The sequence below is a fragment of the Chenopodium album genome, chromosome 24 (genome assembly GCF_948465745.1).
Source record: "Chenopodium album chromosome 24, dcCheAlbu1.1, whole genome shotgun sequence".
Lineage (NCBI taxonomy): Eukaryota > Viridiplantae > Streptophyta > Magnoliopsida > Caryophyllales > Amaranthaceae > Chenopodium > Chenopodium album.
Window position 1 is genome coordinate 38,638,800 of NC_137857.1, and position 21,874 is coordinate 38,660,673.

Consider the following 21,874-nt stretch of genomic DNA (forward strand, 5'->3'; position numbering starts at 1 on the left):
AAAAAAATTATAAACCACTACTTTTAATTTTCAAAAGTTAATATAATTAACTTTTAATGAAAGTTACCTTTTCCACTAAGGGGCCGTTTGGTTGGGGGTAATCATCAAAGGGAAAGGGAATCAACCACCCTGATTCCGTTGGTTGTTGTTTGTTAGTCGCTTTTTTTCATTCCCTTTACCTCCTCCATTCCCCCCAAATCCCTCTTAAGTTCATTCCCTCCCCCCTAGGTATTTCCATTCCCATTCCCCACCACCACCACACCACTTCATCACCATCTACCTACCTACCCACACCACCGGAAAACCCAACCACCTTCCTCCCCTGACCTTCGCCGACCCTCCCCCGATCCTCGCCGCCCCTCCACCGAGCCTCGCCGCTTGTCTTCTCCCCGCAAAAACATAACTCTGGCCGTCGTCGTCCCTCCTCTACCACTCCCCGACCTTGAAAATCTTCCTAGACCCTCGTCGGAAGTCGCTGGCCATGTTCACATCTCCCTTAACCCTCGTCGGAGGTTGTTGCACCTCCCCCATCACTGCCTGTTTCAATTAAGTGAAGGTCAATTTCGATTGAAAATCTTCCTAGACCCCTCGTCGGAACTCGTTGTCCATGTTTGCACCTCCCTCAACCCTCGTCGGAGGTTTTCGCTTCTCCCCCATCGCTGCCTTATTTCGATAAGTGAAGTTCATTTCGATTGGTTTCTAGGGTTTTTTTCGGGGGGGGGGGGGGGGGGGGGGGGGGCTGAGGGGAGGTGTTGCAAGGGGCGGGGATGGCCGGAGAAGGGAGGCGAATGGCGAGGGAGGTGTGGCGAGTGGTTTGGTGGCTGGAAACGCTGGAGAGTGAAGGCTTCTGGTGGTTGTGTGGTGGTATGGTGGGTCTCATTCCCTTTGTTTTTAAAACAAACAACATATAACATTTTAGGTATTTTCATTTCATTCCTTGTCTTTCCCTTTGTTCATTCCATTCCGATTACCCCGTGCGAACCAAACGACCCCTAAAAGTTACCCCAAATACTACATTGTCAAACGTTTAGTTTATGTTTTATTAAGTAGTAGTTTGAATTAGTCAAACTACTAAAAGTTACTCAAACACCAATGTTAAACACGCCCTAAAGTTTAAACTTTCGGTAGAGGCCTATAATCAATAATAACTCTAAGGGCATGTTCTCATTGACTGAACTCAGCTGAACTGAACTGAACTGAGCTGAGCTGAACTGAACTGAACTCAGCTGAACTGAACTGAACTGAACTGAAATGAATAAATTATAAGAGAAGGAAATTAGGAACTGAACTGAACTGAACTGAATTGAATTGAATTGAGCTGAACTCAGCTCAACTGAACTAAACTGAATTTCAACGTAAGAGAATAAACCCTAAGTCATGCGTAGTTTCACCCCAAGGACATGGCTTGATGAATCATGGGCATCAGCCATCTTCCTCTCTCCAAGGAGAATGTCGAACAGGGTAATGGTCAGTCAGCTCTAATGTGAAGCATGATGTCCAAACAAAATTTTCCATGCACTAAAATTTTCCAACTGCATACTAACAATTCACGATCTAGTGAAAGTACTATCTTGAAGTTTTGGTTGTTATAACCCATATTGTAGAAAAATCATTCTTATTGGGTAAAATTGTACAACACCAACAACAACAAAGCGTTAGTCCCAAAATAATTTGGGTCAATTAACATGAATCGTCATAAAGAATCGTACGATATAAGGGACATAATAAGATAATCATTTGAAAGAACAAAGGTGAGTAAAAGTGAGCAAAAGAAACAGCATTCCATTCTTTATACAAAAATTCATCTACATTCAACACTTTCATCATTTACAAGCACTGGTCTAATATGGTAATCCGGAAAACAAAAATAACTATTACAAAAGTTGAGACCAAATCTTATAAAAAATTAACTTTGGTCAACATAGCATATTACTAATCCCACTTTTATACAGTTGGTATTGAAGATTTGAAGGAGTTAATACCTAGAAGCAAAACTATAAGTAGATAAATTAACCAGTGCATCAGAGAACCTTGCCATCCTTACCTGCACAATAAGATATTTTCAACGCAATAAACGAAGCCAAATACATGAATTAAGAAACTCAGCCATTAAGATATAACTAATTCCAACCATGTTAAAGGATCTGCAAACTACATTTTATGGAATATTTGAAGCATAAGTCAAATTTAAACAATAATAATAAGGTTATTTACTGATATTGGCTGAAAGAACAAAAGATATATTCAATGTTTTTTTAATGAATTAGTTATAAAAGGAGAAGAAAAATTAACAGTCATTACAGATACAGATAAAAGACAAATGTGAAGGGCTCAAACGGCAATACAAATTGTAGATCAGACACGGTGTTTAAATGGGATCACAATGATGATCACAATGAAATTGGATAAATTAATAAAATTAAAAAGTTGCTCTTGCCACATCCAAATGATCAGCAAAAGAAATAAAAGTCCCTACAGAAAATTAGGCATTCAAATTTAAAACAAAAGTCCCTCAAAAAGCTGCTGAGTGCTGATATATCATATATCCCAACAAACTTAACAAGCCTAGCAGTCACAAATCACAATAGTGTCCCTCACTCCCTCCCTATCCCTTGCTCCTATCTCTCCTTTTCTTATGTCATTCAAAAATGTAGATCCCGTGAAATTTAGAGGTCCATTCAGCTAAAAAAATTCTTGGAAGTATAAAGTAAAATGATTTACGAATCATAAAGTGGGTCAACCATTAGTATCTAGGTATGTGGAAACAAAAACTTATGTAAGGGCTCTTGAACTGATAGGTAATAATTACACTGTGTAACACGGAAACAGCTTAATACCAAAAACGGAAGCATATCGAAAAAGGGAAAATCTCAAGTCCCAGGCATATCTAGCTACATTAGCACAAAAACGCCAGTATTCAGAAACGTTTGGGACTTTGGGGACTCAGAAACTGGGACCAGAAAATTTTGTGCTTCCTAGATAATACATTAATACAAGTACATGTCAGAATGTTCACTTGAAAGATGAAAACCAGTTCTTGCTTTAGCAATCACCAACTATGTCATCCAATATCCCAAAACACACACTCTACGTTTAGTGCTGCAAGCATCACACTAAAACCATTGAAACAAGGTCAGCCACACAATAATCTTTTAGCTTCTAAATGCAGCAATGTAAACTTTAAAAACAAAGAGTGAAAAATAGATGTTTCATGACTAAGGCTTTGTTCTTCACCCAAAATTCCTAATCTAAACTTATTCCTTTATTTCAAGTTTTAAACTTATTTTAGCTATTGACCTTCAACTGAGCTTACTGGCTCTCATCTGTCCTTACTTTAATTGGGACGTTAATTAGAGCTAAGAGTGTGTTTGAATTATACAGAAGAGGGGAGGAGCATGCAGGAGAGGGAAGGGAAGGGTGAGCTTGCATTTCCACTTCAAATTCTTTCTGAAATTATAAGGACTTGGAATCTTGAAAAAAGAAGATAAATGAATCCTTCCAGTTCGCTTTCTTCCCATCCAAATCCCTTATTCATGTTTCCAAGCTCTATTTATACAGCGTTCAAGTCCTTTAATTGAAAAATGGATAGATAAATCCCAGAATAAGGAGCATGGAGTACTATAAATGAAGTCACCACACAATAAACATTTAATCAGATAAATGTAATAAAATAAAGTCTTTCTTTGGCATGTTCAGGGGCATTTCAAAACGTATTCCATATATTCATTTCTAAATCACTCAAAAAGCCTAGAGTTACTTTCAATGTAGTTTCAAGCATTAAAACTTGTAACCAAAGCATGCTATAATCAAGCCCTAACCACACTGTTACCAGCATCACTGTAAACCTTGTTATAGAGCATCCAGTAAATATAGATCACACCAGGTATAGAGCATCATCCCCAGTCATTTTATGGCATACATGATAAAAATAAAGGAGGGAGATTCTCTTTGGATGAGTGATTCAGGAGGGAAAGCTATGCCTCAATCCCTCACAATTAATATCTTTTCTCCCCCACTACAAAGAGCAGACATTAGAAATACAAGTCTACAAGAAAATTTCTTCTTTCCTATAGACTCTATTCTATAATCTAAATAAGTTTGGGCACAATTTTATTTTTTTTCTTTTATTATCATCTCATTACACGCCAGACAAGTTTTATCACATAATTTCCATCACACAATTTACAACTTAATCAGTAAAATTTTACAGAAGAGTAGGGATGTGCTTACCAGGCTTTATACTGAAGCTGCAAATGAGTTTATAATGACTGGTTACGCTCATCCTTACCATAAATGCGCTGAAGTTCCCGGGTTGCAGCCAGGAAAGATTCTGACAAACATGAAAAAGAAGAATATGAGAAACTGTAAATTCCATTGAAAGAAATACTATTAATAACAAAAGTTGGACTAATTTGTTCAATAAAAAAAATGAAACAGTCAAATTAAACTGCAGTCACCTTTCCAAAGCCTGAATGATTTTTGATTGATGGGTGAGCCTGTTATTGTTTGTATAACATCAAAAAGCATATTCTGTGGAGTATTCCTAAGCTCTTGAACAATCCCGTAAATGGTTTTCCCGTTCTCAAAGTATATGTGATTGTTGGGGTGTTTTGTTTTGCACCCAGCATGACGCTCATACTCATAAGCATTAATAACCTAAACAAACAGAAAATAAATCTACTCATCAGATCAAATGCCGGCCCAAATTTCCAACAAGAAGTTTAAAGAATATAAGACAACAGACCTTGGAAAAGTTGCATGACTGACATCCACAAAGATATCCAGAACCTTTTATGATGCCACGGAGCTCCTTCTAGGATATAAAAGTACAGTAATATAACCATTAATAAGCTAAAGCCAAAAGGAGACTTTGATACTAACAATCCCAACTATGACCCATCTTCTCTAAAGGTTCAAATTGCAGTTAGCTTTAAGGGGTGCAATTTCAGGTCTTTTTTGTTCACCTTATTTTCACTTATTTCAGGTTTTATAAGTTCTAAAAAGTTCAAATAAGTTAAGATAAGTTCACATCAGGAAAAATAAGTTCAGAAAAATTCAGTTTAGGAAAAATAAGTTCAAATAAGTTCAATACAGGAATAATAAGTTCTGGTAAGGGTTGCCAAGTTCAAATTACAACTAAAATAAGTTTTAATAAGTTCAGATAAGTTAAGTTCACCCTCCCAAGTCCCAAACCATCCTTCCTAGCTCTAACTCCCAATGCCACGTGACTACGTGAGAACTAACATCCACCAGACCACCATCAGAAAAGGAAGCCCACCGTTGATAGCTTCCGTGCCCTCTTGGACCTATTCTCTTTCTTACCCCCACCATACTCACCTTCTTATTAGGCCTGTACAAAACTATCCGAGAATCCGAAAATCCGAAAATTCGATCCGCAACCGATCCGAATTTTTGGATATCCGATCCGAGTTTTCATTTCGGATCGGATATCCGATCCGAAAAAGCGGATATCGGATGCGGATTTGGATATTAATTTTCAGAATTTCGGATATCCGAAAGATATCCGAAATATAAAGCCTAAAATAATATAATTTTTAAATTGTTATTATAAAACTAACCCTGTATTATTAACTTATTGTAATATTCTTAATATATTTGATGATAATATTAATTGCAAAAGGACTACTATTTTTGTTAAAATATTTTGTACAACTTAGCGATAAAAAACGGGAAAATTAGTGAAATTTAGAAAGTAATCATAACAATTTTACTTAATATTGGATAATGGATATCCGAAGCATCCGATCCGAAAATTTTGGATATCTGAATATCGGATATCCGAATTTTTCAAATCGGATTTGGATATCAATTTTTGATATCCGAGTCTTCGGATATCTGATCATTTCGGATCGGATATCCGATCCGTGAACAGGCCTACTTCTTATCCTTCTTCCTTTAAATCTCCTTCCACTTCCTCTACATGTCACCATACCATACCCGTAAGCCAGGTAATTGCTTCTAAACTATCAAAGTACACCAAAAGTTTATATAAGATTTCAATAAATTCAAAAAATAAATCATATTGGCCGGGAAAGAAAAAAAAAATGTGCCACTACCCTAACCATTTAATCTTAACACAGCCATAATAATCAAATATCTGGTTGCCTCTATTTCCACTTCTAATTTTATCCTCTGTAACCTATACGCCATCTCAAAACAAAAGCTTAAAGCTTGATTCTGTCATCATAGCTGGTAATTATATGAAAAAATAGCAAAATCAATGACATCCCCAAATTTAGAATAATAAACAAAAGCTAAGCTAGGAGGAAAGAGAGGGGGAGAATGGAAATATGAAGGGATGAGCTACGCTACAAGGATAACCAAGGAATGGAGTTGCTAGAAAGGGATGCAGGTGCTGCTATTCTGATCAGGAAATAGGTTGCCACCTTGCCAGCAAGACCAAGTGAGAAGCTAGACAAGAAGGGCGAGATAGGGAGGAGGTGGGGGTACATGTTCCAAATATTAAAATATAAAACAATATAGAATAAAGAAGGAAATATTGTCAAAAACAAGCCAACCTTTTAGCTGTAAGTCGAACTTTTGATTTACTAATCTTTGTTGGGTATTTCCCAAAAACGAGTTATGACTTGTTAGTAACCGAATGTAAAGGTTAAACATGCCATGTGTTAATTTTTAATTAGTTTATATATTCTAATTATAAATTAATTATTTATAAAAAAAAAAAAAAAAAAAAAACCTCTCCCACTTCCTCTCTCTACAACTCTTTCTCCCTCCTCTTCATAAACCTCAACCCCTCATCCTCCCTTCCACTGATCACCACTACTTTCTCTCTCTCCTCCACCGGTTACCATCCCTTCTTTTCTCTCTTCTCCACCACCCCTTCTCTCCTCCCTCCACCAGACCCCCTTTCTCTCTTCTTCTCCTCCTCCCTCCACTGGCAGACCTGTTTTGAGTAGTGGCTTCGATGGAGGAAGAGGCGGACCACCTTGCAATGACCATGGCAAAGGCAGCCACAGATGCAGACGTAGATAAGCCGGCCATTTTCTACTCTCCTCTTCATGTCTAATCTGCGTAGACCACCATCCTTCAAACCTCACCATTGTCCATGGACCGTCACTTAATCATCCATTTTTTAGCGGCAAAACCACCAAATAAAACCTTGAAGGTTGATCATCTATTGCAGGCTGCTTCCTGGTCTTAGGAGGGGTTTGGAGGAGAGAGAGTGGAAGGAGAAAGAAATAGTGAAGGAGATAGAAAGGGAGAGCTGGGGCAGCGGTAATGAAGAAGGTTGTTGGTTGTTTTGGGTGGCTTGAGAGGGGTTGTGGTGGTTGGATGGCTTGGGAACCTGCTGATTCTTTAGCTTGCTGGTTACCGGTAAAAAAAACCCATTGAAAGTTATTTTTTAACATAGGTCGACTTACTCATAGTTAATCAAAAGTTCAACATATTGTGAGCTAACCACAAAAATGTTGGTTTATTTTTGACATGTTTTCCAAAACAAAATGGAAGCAGTTTACGAAAAGGCCAACCCATCTAACTATAAATGTGGCACTTTTTAACCTTTTTAACAGGCTAGTGCAGGTGAGGACTATTTTGAATAGTTACCCCCAAAGGAGTGCCGGTGAGAACGATGTTAAGAAGACACCCCCAAAGGTGGGACTACTATCAATTAAACACTAGTTGGGACTGTTAATATCAATTTCCCCAAGTCAAAAATGAATACAAAATAAGTAGATTTACCTCTCGTGACCAAGCAATATATTTCACTGGAACCTCATCCAAAATACCAGTAGAAAGCAAACTTCTCACATTCGAAGGAAAATTGTTGGGAGGTGTCTTCTTCGTTGATTTAATGTCCTCTTTCTTCCTGGAGGTACTTTCTGCTCTAGAAGCAATAACCTGAGCAGCAACTATGGCTGCATCAGCATTCGAGACAGTCAAATCCTTCTGATTTAATGTGTCAGACCTTTGAATTGAAGGTTGACCCATTAGCGCTTCATAATTGCATACGAGTGTCCCTGAAGCATCTATAACATTATCACCATTATAGCCACCAAAGGATATTATGTTACTGTCTCCCTTGTTGAATGAGTGACCCATGGACAATGCATGGCTTTGACCTTTGTTGCTAGATAGAGCAATTGTTGTGGTGCTGTCATCCCCTTTGTTGTAATTGTTAGTAGCTGGGATGGATCCCTCACCTGTGTACGTATGATTTATGGAGACCATATTGTCTCCTTTGCTGAGGTTTCCCATGCAAATGACATTGTTACCCCCCTTACTAAAGTTTTCAGCCATTGGCATTATATTACAATCAGCACCACTGAATGTATTCGCCATTGACATAGTGCTAACATCAGCCTTGTAGGACTGCCCCATTCCCAATGTGTTGCCAGCATCTTTACTAAATGATTGGTCAATTGATATAAAGCCATCATCTTCCCTACCATAAGAGTCCCCAACTGCTACAATATTTTCCTCCTCTCGACCATATGTCAGACCCATTGATATACCGCTATCATCTACCTTGCCATAACCATGAGCAGTTGACATAGCACCCTCAGATTCTCTAGCATATGCAGGCCTTGTAGGCAATGGCAGGAAGTCCGCAGGATCTCTTACTTCACTAACTTTGACTTTCCTTATCCCACCATAATTAATCCCTGCCTTAGGATCTTCCAACGAATGAGTCATAGATAGACCAAATGAGGAATTACTCCCAAATGGATCATCCGTAACCTTTCTTCCCGTATTCAAACTACCCATGCTGACAGACGCAATATTTCTCTCATCAAAACTAGTAGACCTAATAGCCTCAGTATCAAACAATTGTTCAGTAAATTGACTAGGAACCGAGTTAAAACCAGCCACCCCTCCCCAAGGAGAAAGAGTAGAGGTCGGTATTCCAACAAATGAATTGCTACCGGGAACTTCTACAGCTTGCTTCTTGTTCGGTAAATACCCTGCCTCGCCACCATCGATAAACCATTGGTGTGAGCGCTTGGGTTCAATTCTAGTAGTATTATCATAACTTATCTCCCCATCAGTTAAACACCCACCATCCTTCGACATCCAATTCTGATAAGACTGCAACATGCAACACTTATTTACTCAAAAAACTACTCTAAATCACATTCAAAATCAAACTTACTAAAATGCACCATTAAAATGACATAAATTTTCTACTACAATATTCCATGAAATCAATAATACCCAAAAATTCAAGCTAAAGAAAATGGCGAATTTCCTTGGATCAACTTATATAATACTTCGTAATTCAGATTTTCATATTATTCAATTACTACATCAATCACTATACTACCAAACTAAAAATTACACTAAATATGCCTCAAATTATAATCAAACACAACAAATAAAACACAAATTCACAAAATCTGCAGCAAAATTAGTTGCAAAAATTGAAAATATCAAAATCAAAACTGTCAATGAGATTAAAGGAAACAAATGGATACCATAAATGCAATTGTTGAGCAAACTTCAGAAAGATCTTAGTACTGAGAATCAACAACACAAGTACCATCAATTCATTTACAGAAACTCACGATCATGAACAATTTCCGATCTTCGATCAATTTAGTCTACAGAAGACGAAACGACAACGTATGCGGTGGTTCAGGAAGATTGATCGAAAATCCGAGGAAAGCAGTGATGATAGTGACGGTGAAGTTCTAGAAGATTCCAGAAGAAGGTGTAACAGCGGCGGTTGATGGTGGCGGTGGTGGTTGAAGGAGGAGAAGCAGCGTGGTGTTGGTGCGAAGTGAGGAGTGAAACTGATACTACTGAAAATTGAAACGTGAGAGGGTGTAAAAGATATTTTTTGGCTAGTTTTTTTATTCCGTTTATTAATACGGGGTCTAAAATAAACTTCGCATTTGCATCTGTTTTGTAGATCATAATCCTCGCGTATGTATCTCTTTTGAAGATCCTTGTAGATACTGATTGACATAACGAGATTAACGACTAACGATAACCATTATATTTGCATCTCTTTCACAGGAGCTGACTTGAAAATCATCGTTGACATGACGAGATTAACGACGAACGATAACCTTCGCATCTGTTTCATAGAATCTGACTTGTGAATTTTCATTGACACGATGAGATTAAAGACTAAGTGATTTAAGGCAACGATAATTATCGTGTTGTGAGTTAATATTTTGGCGCAAATTTAAGATACAAAAATTTGTTAGTACGAATATCAATATTGATTCAATAGATTTGCATATAAAGCTATGAACATTGAATTTAAGTGATTGGAAAAACTATTTGAAATTCAAAGTTGGTCCATTGGTTATGTACCAACATGGAATTTAGGCAATGAAGAAAGCAATCTAGAATTCAAAGTATGTAAAGTTCGAACTCTTGATCACAGGGTTAATTAGTATAAAGTTAACCATTGAATAATGTCTTACTATGTGTGTTTAATAGTAAAAATAAATAAATAAAATAATGTAATACATGTGTATATGTATCTTTAATATCATTCAATGTAACTGTTATACATGTAATAACTCGGGGCATCGTCCGGGTCCAAACACTAGTTAAAAAATTAAACCATACTAACTCTTTTGCCCAAAGTTGTTATCTTTTAACAAAGTGGTACCAGTTTTAGATCACTAGCAGGGGCAAGTTTGAGGATGTTTCATGAAAAAAATAAACTAACAAAAAAAAAAAAAAAAACCTAAAACACAAAATTACAGAGTCGGGTTAAAAAATATAAATTTTTAATGTCAATGTTGTATTGATAGAATTCTATGATTATTTGGCTTTAATGATTATCGTTTATCTTCATTTTTTACGGACACGATAATCATTTATCAACAAAGTAGAAAAATTAATTTATCAACCAAGTAGAAAGTTCGTTGATAAGTGTTTTTTTCATAATTCTATATCTGGAGTTCAAACATATAGGCTGGTACAAATTCTCAAATGAACCTATGCAAAACTATATAGCCTAAAACTAGACCATATCGACATAGATTGGTTTATACTTTGTCTTATATTTTCTTTTAGAAAAACTATAATGATATAATTTCCCAGTTCCTAAATAATTGATACATTTGATTTTTTCACTATTTATATACTATGTTTGACCATACTTTGTAGTAATGTATTGAAAACAAATTTTATCATGATTTTTGTTGTTAAATAGATTTTAATATATACATATATAATTTCAATTATTTTATTTATTTTTGTTAACATATAATTAAATATATTTTTAAGATTAAATTAGAAGACATGTGTACCAAGTTGACTATGTCAATTATTTTGTGATGGAGGGAACAAAAAAAATCAAGAGATGTAATACAAGTAATTAATTGCATGCTCGTTCTGAATGCCTAATAAGAAGTACATAATATATTATAAAATACTTCGCCTTTTATTTTTTAAATTGACACATAATGACTTTTGACACTCATTGACTCTAAATTGATTACCTTTGTGACTTATAATTTGGATACAACATAGGCATGCGAAATTTTGTTTGAATTATCCTAATTTATAATTTCATGATAGCATCATTTTATAAATTTTAATAATTAATAGATAGAATTATAGAATTATTTGTCATTGAAATTGAGCGTGGTTAAACTTGATAAACAAAAAAAAAAAAAAATATTAAAAACGAAGAACATACCAAAAAAAAAAACATCCCAACACTTTTTTGAGTAGCTAAGGGTTCGTTTGGCATCACTGTGGTTTTCTGTTTTTTGGTTTTTAAAAGTATATTATATATGTCACATAATGAATCAAAAATTATTTAGACTTATTAAAATCATGATAATTTTGAAAACTGACAACAGAAAAGTGGAAACACCTTTTTCTTGTTTCCTGTTTTTGGTTTTTAGTTTTCAAAAAAAAGGAAACTGAAATCAAAAAATGATGCCAAACAAGCCCTAAGATTTTGCTTCTCAACGCACGTATGTTAGCCGTCTATCCCGTCATTTTTAATAATGCTTACGGGAAAAGTAGACATAGGTCTCAAACGTTGAAAAAAAAAAGTCTTCGGGTCTCAATAAATGAAAAATGCAAAATTAAAAATTTAGACCCAAATGTATACTTAACTCAATATGACAAGGCTACCGTTCATATGCCAAGTAAAATGACAATGGTACCCCTCAATTATTAGCTATAATAACCGTACAATTTTGTGTACATTTGTCTTGCAAATAGGGCTGTTAAACGGATTGTGTCGGGTTCATGTTCATGTCGATGTTAAACGATTTGAAAAAACATTGATCCAAACCTAACCCGTTTATTACGAAGTAAATGGGTTGAAAATCCTTGACCCAAACCCAACCCGCTTATTAAACGGGGTACCAGGGTAACTTTTTTCCCACATAGCTAGTATATAATAAACTAAATAATATTCAAATTAAAAATTATAAAGACATACATCATTAATTCATTAAAAATATTACAAGAGGTTAAAGTTAGTAGTTTTAGCAAAAGATACTACAACAGTTTGAAGCTAGTAGTTCTATCAGCACAACCATATTAACCGCCAAAGTTTAATTTGCAAAAGTTGAGAATTTTAATTGTTCCGCCGAATTAACCACAAAAAAAATTACCAAAAATGTATCAATGATGCCAAGACAATTTACAAGTTTTGAATATAAAAATTCAGTTTTTCTTTTTACTACTTATTAAATAATTAATAAGTTAAGCGTGTCAAGTTCGGGTTAATTAATTGTCATTCAACTCATTTATATAATCGGGTTATGCGTGTCGCTTTCTGATTGAAAATTTCAACATAAATCTAATTCGTTTAATTTCGTGTTAGGTTCGTGTCAACCCACGGGTCATGAATTCTTGACGCTTATTTTGCATCAGATTCATATCAAATTATCATGTCGTATCAGCTTTTGGCGGACCCACTTGCAAACTTGATTTTTCCTCTCAAAGACTCAAAACTCTCGCATTTCCTTCTCTAATCCAGTTCTCGACTGTACACAAAACCCTCTGAAATTCCATCTGCCATAACTAGGGTTTTGAAAATCCCCAAATTTCGAAACCAATTTACATCAAATTAAGCCAAAATCCAAAACTATGGATAGTGCATTAGCAAGTGCCGCTGCAATCGGCGATCAGAGGCAGAAAATCGAACAATATCGTCACATTCTCTCTACTGTGTTGTCCTCCAACGATGTTTCTCAAGCCAAAAAGTTCATCGATCACAGTACTTTCTCTCTCCTCTTTACTTTTTGTCTAATTCAATTGCCAATAATTTTTTTTTTTTTTGTAAATTTTGATGCATTTTTTCGGAAATTTCAATGATGTGTTTGGGTTTTGTATGATGAATTACAGTGTTGTCGGATGATGTTCCGCTGGTGGTTTCGCGGCAGCTTTTGCAGAGTTTTACGCAAGAATTAGGGAAATTGGAGCCCGAACTTCAGAAGGAAATTGCTCATTATACCCTTCAGCAGATTCAACCTCGTGTCGTTTCTTTCGAGGAGCAGGTTTTTTTTTTTTTTTTTTTTTTATCACTCCGTTATTTTATTCACAGGATTAGTATCTGTATTGTGCTTCATTGAGTGCTTATGTTGTGTTAAATTTGTCAAATTTCGGAGTAATGGGGCGCTTTGTTCAGTATTGTGAGATTTTACTTGTTTGGTTATTTATTGGTTGTTTAAAGTTCGGTCATTCTTGATGATTGCTGGGGCATTTCGTTCAGTTTTGGAGATTTAATTTGTATTATTAGTTGTGTAAAATTCGTTTAATTTATCTTGTTGTTCCCAAATCATTTTCGGACTAAGGGCCTGTTCTAATTTGATTACTGAGCTGAGCTGAGCTGAATGGAACGCAACTAAACTGTAATGAACTGAATAGAGCTGACTTATGAGAGAAGGAAATTAAAAACTGAACTGTACTGATTGAAGCAGAATTGAACTGAACTAAAACTAAGCTGAAGAGAACAGGCCCTTAGGCGTTGTTGTAGTAGTAGTAGTATTGTTGTGTAAAATTCGTCAAAAGGTTTGGTATACTAGTGGCTATTTGATGAGTGGGTTGTTGGGGAATGGGAGGAATTATCTGCATGCAAAGAAGTGCTTGGATGACGAGCTTCTTTTATATGGCCAAATTGTCTTGAATTGAAGATTTAAAGATGTGGTTTCGAAGTTGAACTCTATTTTTTGGTGCCTATGTAAAAAGTTCTGACCATATAACGAGCATGTTTGGCAACAATGTGGTATCTTGTATGTCTTCAAGTGTGATTTAGAGTAGTAAAAGATTATAGAACACAGGATACTTAATGTTAGCCTGAGAGGTTTTGGACATTTATTCCGGAAGGAAGAGTATATTCACTTAATGTTGATACTGGTAGTGAAATGATCTTTCTTGAAGTGGGCGTCATATCTATTGATGGTGAAATTATTAAAGTTCTTTGCCAGAAGCATGTAAAAGCTACCCTTTGGCATTTTGGTCATGTATTTACAAGTGGATAACAAATTCCAAGACTCAATACAGAAGACGTAGAATTGATACTGTATGAGTTTTGACTTTTCCTCGAAAAAAATTAGCTTAATTGTGATGGTGCCATAATCCCAGATAAAAGATGATTAGTGGGAGGCATTTGCGAACGATTTAAGGCTCAAGAGCCATTGCTGTTTAATAGTGGGGTACTTGTAATACTGAGCTAGCAGAGTTAGGCCATTTTTGTTTACCATTAACTTGAATCTTATCGTCATCTTCTGATCATTGATCTATTAATAGAGTGGAATTCAGAATTCTGATTTAGCTAGGAAGTGAAAAGTGTGATGGCATTTTTCCTAACACCTTTTAATGGTCACTTTGAGCACTCTGGCAAAATGTTTTGTTGGTAATGTTGCTATTCAGTTTGGATTTTCCTTGTCTGACACATTTAGTAAAGCATCCAGAATTGAAGCTATCATAAGTGATTTATGTGTGATCAGTTTCAAAGGTCTTGTGGGACTGGCTCTTACAAACAGATGTAGTCAATTTGTAATAAAATTATGTGTTTGAGACATATTTTCTGTAAATGAGAACACTTTGACACTTGGTGATCAGTGTTTCCATATTTTGAGAATTATATATTTGCAACCCAGCTTCGTCACTGTCTTTTTGGTCTGTGGAACATATTTTATGTGCGTGAAGTTGCTGTTATGTTTGTAATGCTAAAGTCTGTAACTCTATGATTAGCTCCAGCTGTGGATTGGTAAATGAGAATTTTTACTCTTAGAACTATGAGACATAATCTTGAGTTTCATATTTCTTTGTCTTGATTTGCAGGCCATAACCATCAGGGAAAAGCTGGCTGAGTTGTATGAGTCTGAGCAACAATGGTCAAAAGCAGCTCAGATGCTCAGTGGAATTGATTTGGATTCTGGAATGAGGTCAGACTTTTTTTTGGTTTTATCTCTCTCTCTTGCGTAATGCACTATTTGTTGTCCTGCTTCACCTTTAAGTTTAATAATTTCCATTTTTTTTTTTATATTCTTCAGAGGGATTGATGATTCCTACAGGCTATTAAAATGTGTTCAGATTGCCCGTTTGTATCTAGAGGTACTTGGCATTGTTAATTTTCTGTATATATTTTATTTTGCCCCACTCGATTGGAAATAAGCCATACTATCCATTCGATAAAGAGATTTCTGCGTATCTCATTGGTTTTGAGTTGTTGAGTGTTTATTTAGTTATCTTCCAATGCCTTGGAATTGGCTAGTAAGGTTTCTATAGATGAAACAATGTCCAATGTCAAAAACCATCCTAATAATAAGGTTTCTCTAGATGAAACAATGTTGTCAGAGCTTAATAGGATCTTGGAGGGGGGATGGGTTGCTCACCTAGCCAGTATTGTTGCTCTTTCTTGTTATTTGAGAGTAAAATTCAGAAAGATCATAGAAGTTTGATTTCAGTATTTCAACAAATTTAATGTTATGTTTGTTATTTTTGAAGGATGATGATGCAGTAAATGCTGAGGCTTTTATCAACAAAGCATCTTTCCTGGTCAGCAACAGCCAAAATGAAGTACTAAATTTGCAATATAAGGTTGATATTTTACCTTTTTGTGAAAAATGCTGCTTCTTTTTTTCCTCTCTTTTTTTTTTTTTTTTTTTTTTTTTTTTTTTTTTTTTTTTTTTTTAAAAAAAAAAAATTTAATTTAATTTTATTATTATTATTATTTTTAAATAAGCTGTACATTTTCTGATGCATCTTGCCTTCATTTGTGCATAGGTTTGTTATGCAAGGATCCTAGACTTGAAAAGAAAGTTCTTAGAAGCAGCATTACGATATTATGACATATCTCAGATTGAGAAGCGGCAAATAGGAGAGGAGTATGTGTTGAAAACCTTATTATTATTCTTATTTTAAAAATATTTCAATCCGTTGACTTTTTTACTCTCCCAATAGATGCGATTTTTGCTTATTATAGATACAAATAGGGGGACCTTTAATAACCGTGCTGTGTGTGCTCCATGTGAAATTTTTAGTGGTAGCATTATGTTGATCTTTGCTCTTTTATTTATTGTGATCTGAATTATAGTAATGTATCTGATTTGTCGAGCCCAAGGTACTGAATTTGCTGATCACCTTATTAACCATGACTTGAAATGTGCCCATCGGTACTAAACTTTTGGACTAGGTTAACAAAAGTAAGGTGGCACATTATATTTTGGTACCCGTTCCATGAACCAGAATGTACTGTGGTCTAGGTACCTTTGATCAAGGCTTGATTTGTTGTTATTACAGAGTATAGTAAGACTAATAATTATGATAATTTTAGACTTGCTATGATTCTTGTGCAAAGAGTGAAATCTTGGTCTATAGTTGTAAATTTGTGACTATCCCATTGTGTTACTGGTATTTCCCCTAAACAGTTCAGGGTCCGAAATTAGGTTCCATGGTACATTGACTCTTACTACAGTTAAAATCTTCTGTAAAATACTGATATTGGGGTATGTACGCTTTAATTTGTGGGTAACAAATCACATATACTATTTGGAAAAAGGTTGAGTATGAGTCGTATGACACTTTGATATTAATATCTATGTTAGATAATGGTAGCTTTCAGAAGCTGTTAATACTTTTCCTTTAATGTTAATTGGTTACAGGCCTTCCAGAGTTCCAGTAGTGTGCAGTTTGAGTCAACTTTCTATATTCCAACATCCACAAACAAGTTTATTGATATGTCAACTTGAACAAACACCTGATACGTGTATCTAGTAATATTAATGGCTGCTTCTGATTGTGAAAATCAATGTAATAGCAGCTGGGGAATTTTTTTTTTTTTTTTTTAAATTGCAACTGTTGCAATCACACAAACCTGGTGAATAAATAAATGGGTATAGGTTGTGCTTGTTTGTTCATTTGTGTGCGTGTGTGTGTATAAATATATATATATTAGAATCTCATGATTTTCTGTAGTTTTATACAATTGGATGTTATTGTTGAGGTCAAGACAGTCAAGTGAAGATAATAAGATATATATACTGCAAAAACTTTACTGTGTGTCTGTGCTTCATGGTCTACTTTTTTGTTCTTCTATTTTTTTGGGTGGGTGAGAGAGGGGTGGGGATGCTTGAGACTTTCGGATCTTGGAATTACTCTTTATTAGCATGCTGACTTTTTATATGTTTCATTTTGAAAGGGAAATTGACGAAGCGGCACTAGAGCAAGCTTTATCAGCTGCTGTCACCTGCACGATATTGGCAGGTGCTGGGCCCCAACGTTCTCGGGTTCTTGCTACATTGTACAAGGTATGTATCTTTACTTGATGAGTCGAATATGTTGCTGTTTTTCCCCTTGATGCAAATCTTGAACATTTTACAGGATGAACGTTGCTCAAAGTTAAAGATCTATCCAATACTGCAGAAGGTTATCTCTGCCTTCTCCATTGTAGTTTAGCATACACGTGATAAACTCTGTCAATTGTTTGACTTCTATTTCTTCAACATAATACGAGTACTTGATAATCTAGGTGTATCTAGAAAGGATTCTGAGAAAACCTGAGATTGATGCATTTGCAGAAGAATTGAAACCACATCAGGTTGTACACTGCACTCTATCCCTGTAATCCTCAATTTCTCGTTGAATTATGTACTCGGCTAATTTTTATATTCCACACCTAATTCTGACAGAAAGCACTTTTGCCCGACAACTTTACTGTGCTGGATAGAGCAATGATTGAGCACAATCTTCTAAGTGCTAGTAAACTTTACACGAACATAAGGTGAGTAATTCCTTCCTTCCTGCCCCCTGTATAAAAGGAAAAGGTTTGAACTGTTTCATTACTTCCATTAATTGCTATTGACCTTAATCTTAATGTCTTTTTGTCATTGTGTAGCTTTGGTGAATTGGGTACATTGCTTGGCATCCCTCCTCATAAGGTTGGTTTCTATCTTGCTTGAGTATACTTTGATAATTTGTATTTTTTTTTGGTTGCTTGTGCTGCTTTTAGAAATGCTTTATATGGAATTTCAATACCTCTATCATATATTTTATGTTTAGTGGTATTTTGGGTTTTTTTTGGTGTCTTTAGGTTGCGTGGTTGTGCAATTGTAAGATGTAACAACTGTAATGCTTAGTTCGATTCTTCAACACGTTTATGTTTTCTTTAAAAATGAGTTGTTATTGCTATGACTCTCTTGAGCGTTGGGACGATAAATGATGAATGTATTGTGCTATTCTTGAGGTCATTTGATTTTATTTGGTCATCTGTTTCATAGGGACATAAAGTGGAATTTAGACTAGTGTTGATCAGTATTCTTGCATTTTTCAATCATACCTATTATTTCTTGCCATTTTATCTTTTGTTTTGGAGATGTTGGTGACTACTTATTGGCTAGATTGAATGTCCCCTACAATCTGTAAATGGCCTTTTGGTTCAAGTTCTCTTAAGTTGCAACACCAGTGCTTGTTTAAGTTTCAAATGATTTTCTTATTTACTTATCATATGCCTCTCTCATCGAGGTTCTAATACGCTTTTGGGAGTTGGATATTTTTGAATTTGTTTTTGTTTTCGGGCAGGCTGAGAAGATTGCTTCAAAAATGATATATGAAGATCGAATGAGGGGCTCAATTGATCAGGTATGGTTAAATTTGATCTTATGAATCGTCTTTGAACTTTACTAATTGAAAATTATTAATGGTAGGGTGATAAACTTTGAATAGAGTTATGTCCTTTAAGAGGGAAAAAGAGTAATGGTTCTTGAATAAAAAAGTAAATCGATAGATAAATGAGTCATTCTTACACAATCTAGATTTTAGTATGTGATACATCATATATGATTGTTGCTTTTACAGTGGTGAGCATGATATGAACAGGGAATAGAAAAATTTATGTTCTGATTGTTATGTATCCAAGATTCATCTTTCTTATTTCAAATTTTTCGATTTGTATGGTGTCCAAAATGGCAACATGTTTTGGATGAGTTATAAGAATATGGATTTTGGGTAAGATTATTCCAAAAAAATAAAAAAGCAACATAATTTGTCCGTGTGGGACACTGCTGAAACGTCAAACATAATTAATAAATACCCATAGCATAGCGCAAGACCTTGGATGATATCATATTGCTCTTGGTGGGCATCTGACCTAAACCTGGCATGGAGAAATAGATGTTATAGTTCTACTCTCCTTTCCCTTTAAAAGATATTCATGTTTGGGTTGACATGTATATTAAGGATTAGTGTTCACTGTGAACTCTTATTGGTGGTGGATAGAGTGAAATTGCTAAGAGAAAATGTTATGAGAGAGAGAGAGAGAGAGAGAGAGAGGGAGGGGGAGGGAGAGGGAGTTTTTTTTTTTTTGAAGTTGGGGTATTCAATTAGAAAAGTAGTTGGCTTGCTTTATCTTAATATGTGTTTGAATAATTTATGCATGATGCATCAGGTGGAAGCTGTCATACATTTTGAAGACGACACAGAGGAACTGCAACAGTGGGACCAGCAGGTAATTCCTATCATATCTTGCTTGAAATTTGAGAGAACTTGAACCCCCCCCCCCCCCCCCCCACCCCCCCCAAAAAAAAAAAAAAAAAAAAAAAGAAAAAAAGATTAAAAATAAACTAACCTTGGGGCTGGGAGATAGAGATGTAAAGGAAAGTAAAATATGAATTTACAAAGGTTTGAGCCGCCGAACCGGGGCTGTCTTTTCACGCAACAACACCTTGATTGCACATCCAGGTGCTTTACATTCCCCGCCAGCCAGCCAGGGCATTTGTGCGATATGATAGAATATTTATGAATCGTAGATCACTTCTTCTTTACAAGAGTTTGATATGATAGAATCTAGATTGTGAAACATCACTGCCTAAAGAAGCCATTATCAGAGTTACAACTTTCATGATCACTAACTGGTTTACAGTCTTCTTGTGTACATTAGAGTTTGAGCTGTCTATATTTGTGCTGCATTTTTGATTAAATGTTATAAACACCCTTTATTTGAGGCAGCTATGTGGATTCTTATAGACACTTTCTTATATCTACTTTGTTTGAAGCCCATATGTACAAGCAAAGTGACCAAGCAATTATTTCACCAATCTCGGCTCCCTTGTTGTAAAGCCATGAGGATTGTTAAATTTAAAATTTGTAGAACTAACCTTCAGTAATGTTTCTGGGATAATATACATGTAACCAAGCATTTAATACATATTTTTAAACGTTTACTAAGACAACCAGTTACTAAGAATAATTAGTTAGATGAAAGATGGTCCTTGTCTGAGTTTCTTCTTGCCTTGAAGCTTCCCTGCAATAAAACATTGGGAATCTTTAGATCCTATTTTCTAAACTCTTAGGCTACCTCAAAGTAAATCACACTGCCTCTCGAGGCTGGAAACTGTTTAGTAGTCATACAAGTTTTGTTGATTTCAAGCTTAATGCTTTTATCCCTCTTATCTCTTATGCCAATATATACACGTGTGAATGGAGACATTGTAACGTAGGTTGCAGATAAAGTAGAGTAAAATACTGTGCTTTGGCACGCTAATACATTAAGCTTTTACTTTTTCTTATTTTTGTTTTGGGTTAACGTTGCTTGTGAAACTGCAGATTGTTGGCTTATGTCAATCCCTTAATGATATCCTAGATGGCATGGCGAAGAAGGGTTATCAAATTCCTGTTTGATCAGGATGCAATTCAGTCACAGCTGCTGGAATTGTTGAGGCTTAAGACTTTTGGCATGGCAATTTAATTCGTATATTGTAGTTGCTCCTGCCTTTGCAATTTTGCATACAAGAGCAATCAGCTTCTTTGGTTGGGTTTTTCTTTGGGGGATAGAAGGCGCTAGATAGGGTGTATAGAAATTTCATTTGATGAAATGATTCTAACTTGTCAAGGAAGCCATTATTTTGCTAAGATCCTGTCTTCCTTTTTTTAAACTCGCTTGTCCATTCTGCTTCTGGTGGACAGTATCAATACAAATTGTTTCATTTGCACAGAAAGTTCCTGATTTTTATTCTTGTCAACCAATTTTGGTTGTCAATTTTCTACTATTTGTTTTCCGGTTGACAAACTGAAAGCATTTGGGAAACTATCAGTTGCTCCAGGTTTTGTATTGTATTGGATTTTTGTTGGATGATATCCTCCTCCAATTGATGAAAATTATGGTGTCCTTGTATAAATGATCTACTAATAATAAATACAGTTGTTTGACTGTGGTGTAGATCACAACCAATGCAATTGTGTGGACGTTGAATGCCCTGATCATGCTTTCATAACACAACACCGTCTTATACTCCAAAAGATATATGCATATATTCATGTCAGTGGAACCTCTTTGCATTTCGTTCATTAATTTCCATTGTCTATGTACACTATCGGTCTTTCACCTAAAAATGTTGCACACAACCCTCAACACTATGGAAGCTAATGGACTGAACTTCAGTTTAATCCAATTAAACACCCACAG

At 35.5% G+C, this 21,874-nt stretch overlaps 2 protein-coding genes across 3 annotated transcripts; one reads left to right on the forward strand and one right to left on the reverse strand.

The window, feature by feature from the left end:
* Positions 1-1,762: 1,762 nt before the first annotated feature.
* LOC145611989 (uncharacterized) lies at positions 1,763-10,060 on the reverse strand. 2 transcript variants are annotated; one of them, XM_081667369.1, is made up of 6 exons: positions 9,456-10,060; positions 7,723-9,069; positions 4,745-4,810; positions 4,458-4,656; positions 4,231-4,330; positions 1,763-2,044 (listed from the first exon to the last, which is right to left on the reverse strand). In XM_081667369.1, exons 1-5 carry the CDS (start codon positions 9,456-9,458, stop codon positions 4,260-4,262), a joined length of 1,686 nt encoding a protein of 561 aa, XP_081523495.1. In that variant the 5' UTR covers positions 9,459-10,060; the 3' UTR covers positions 1,763-2,044; positions 4,231-4,259. The 2 variants fall into 2 exon arrangements, with proteins under 2 accessions (XP_081523495.1, XP_081523494.1); XM_081667368.1 differs by having other exon boundaries at positions 4,745-4,813.
* Positions 10,061-12,884: 2,824 nt separating this feature from the next.
* LOC145611084 (COP9 signalosome complex subunit 4-like) lies at positions 12,885-21,455 on the forward strand. Its single transcript, XM_081666319.1, has 14 exons — positions 12,885-13,186; positions 13,315-13,466; positions 15,256-15,359; positions 15,468-15,528; positions 15,922-16,014; positions 16,201-16,301; positions 17,615-17,723; positions 17,797-17,841; positions 17,945-18,013; positions 18,105-18,196; positions 18,311-18,353; positions 18,994-19,053; positions 19,859-19,918; positions 21,016-21,455. Exons 1-14 carry the CDS (start codon positions 13,057-13,059, stop codon positions 21,088-21,090), a joined length of 1,194 nt encoding a protein of 397 aa, XP_081522445.1. The 5' UTR covers positions 12,885-13,056; the 3' UTR covers positions 21,091-21,455.
* The last annotated feature ends 419 nt before the right edge of the window (positions 21,456-21,874 follow it).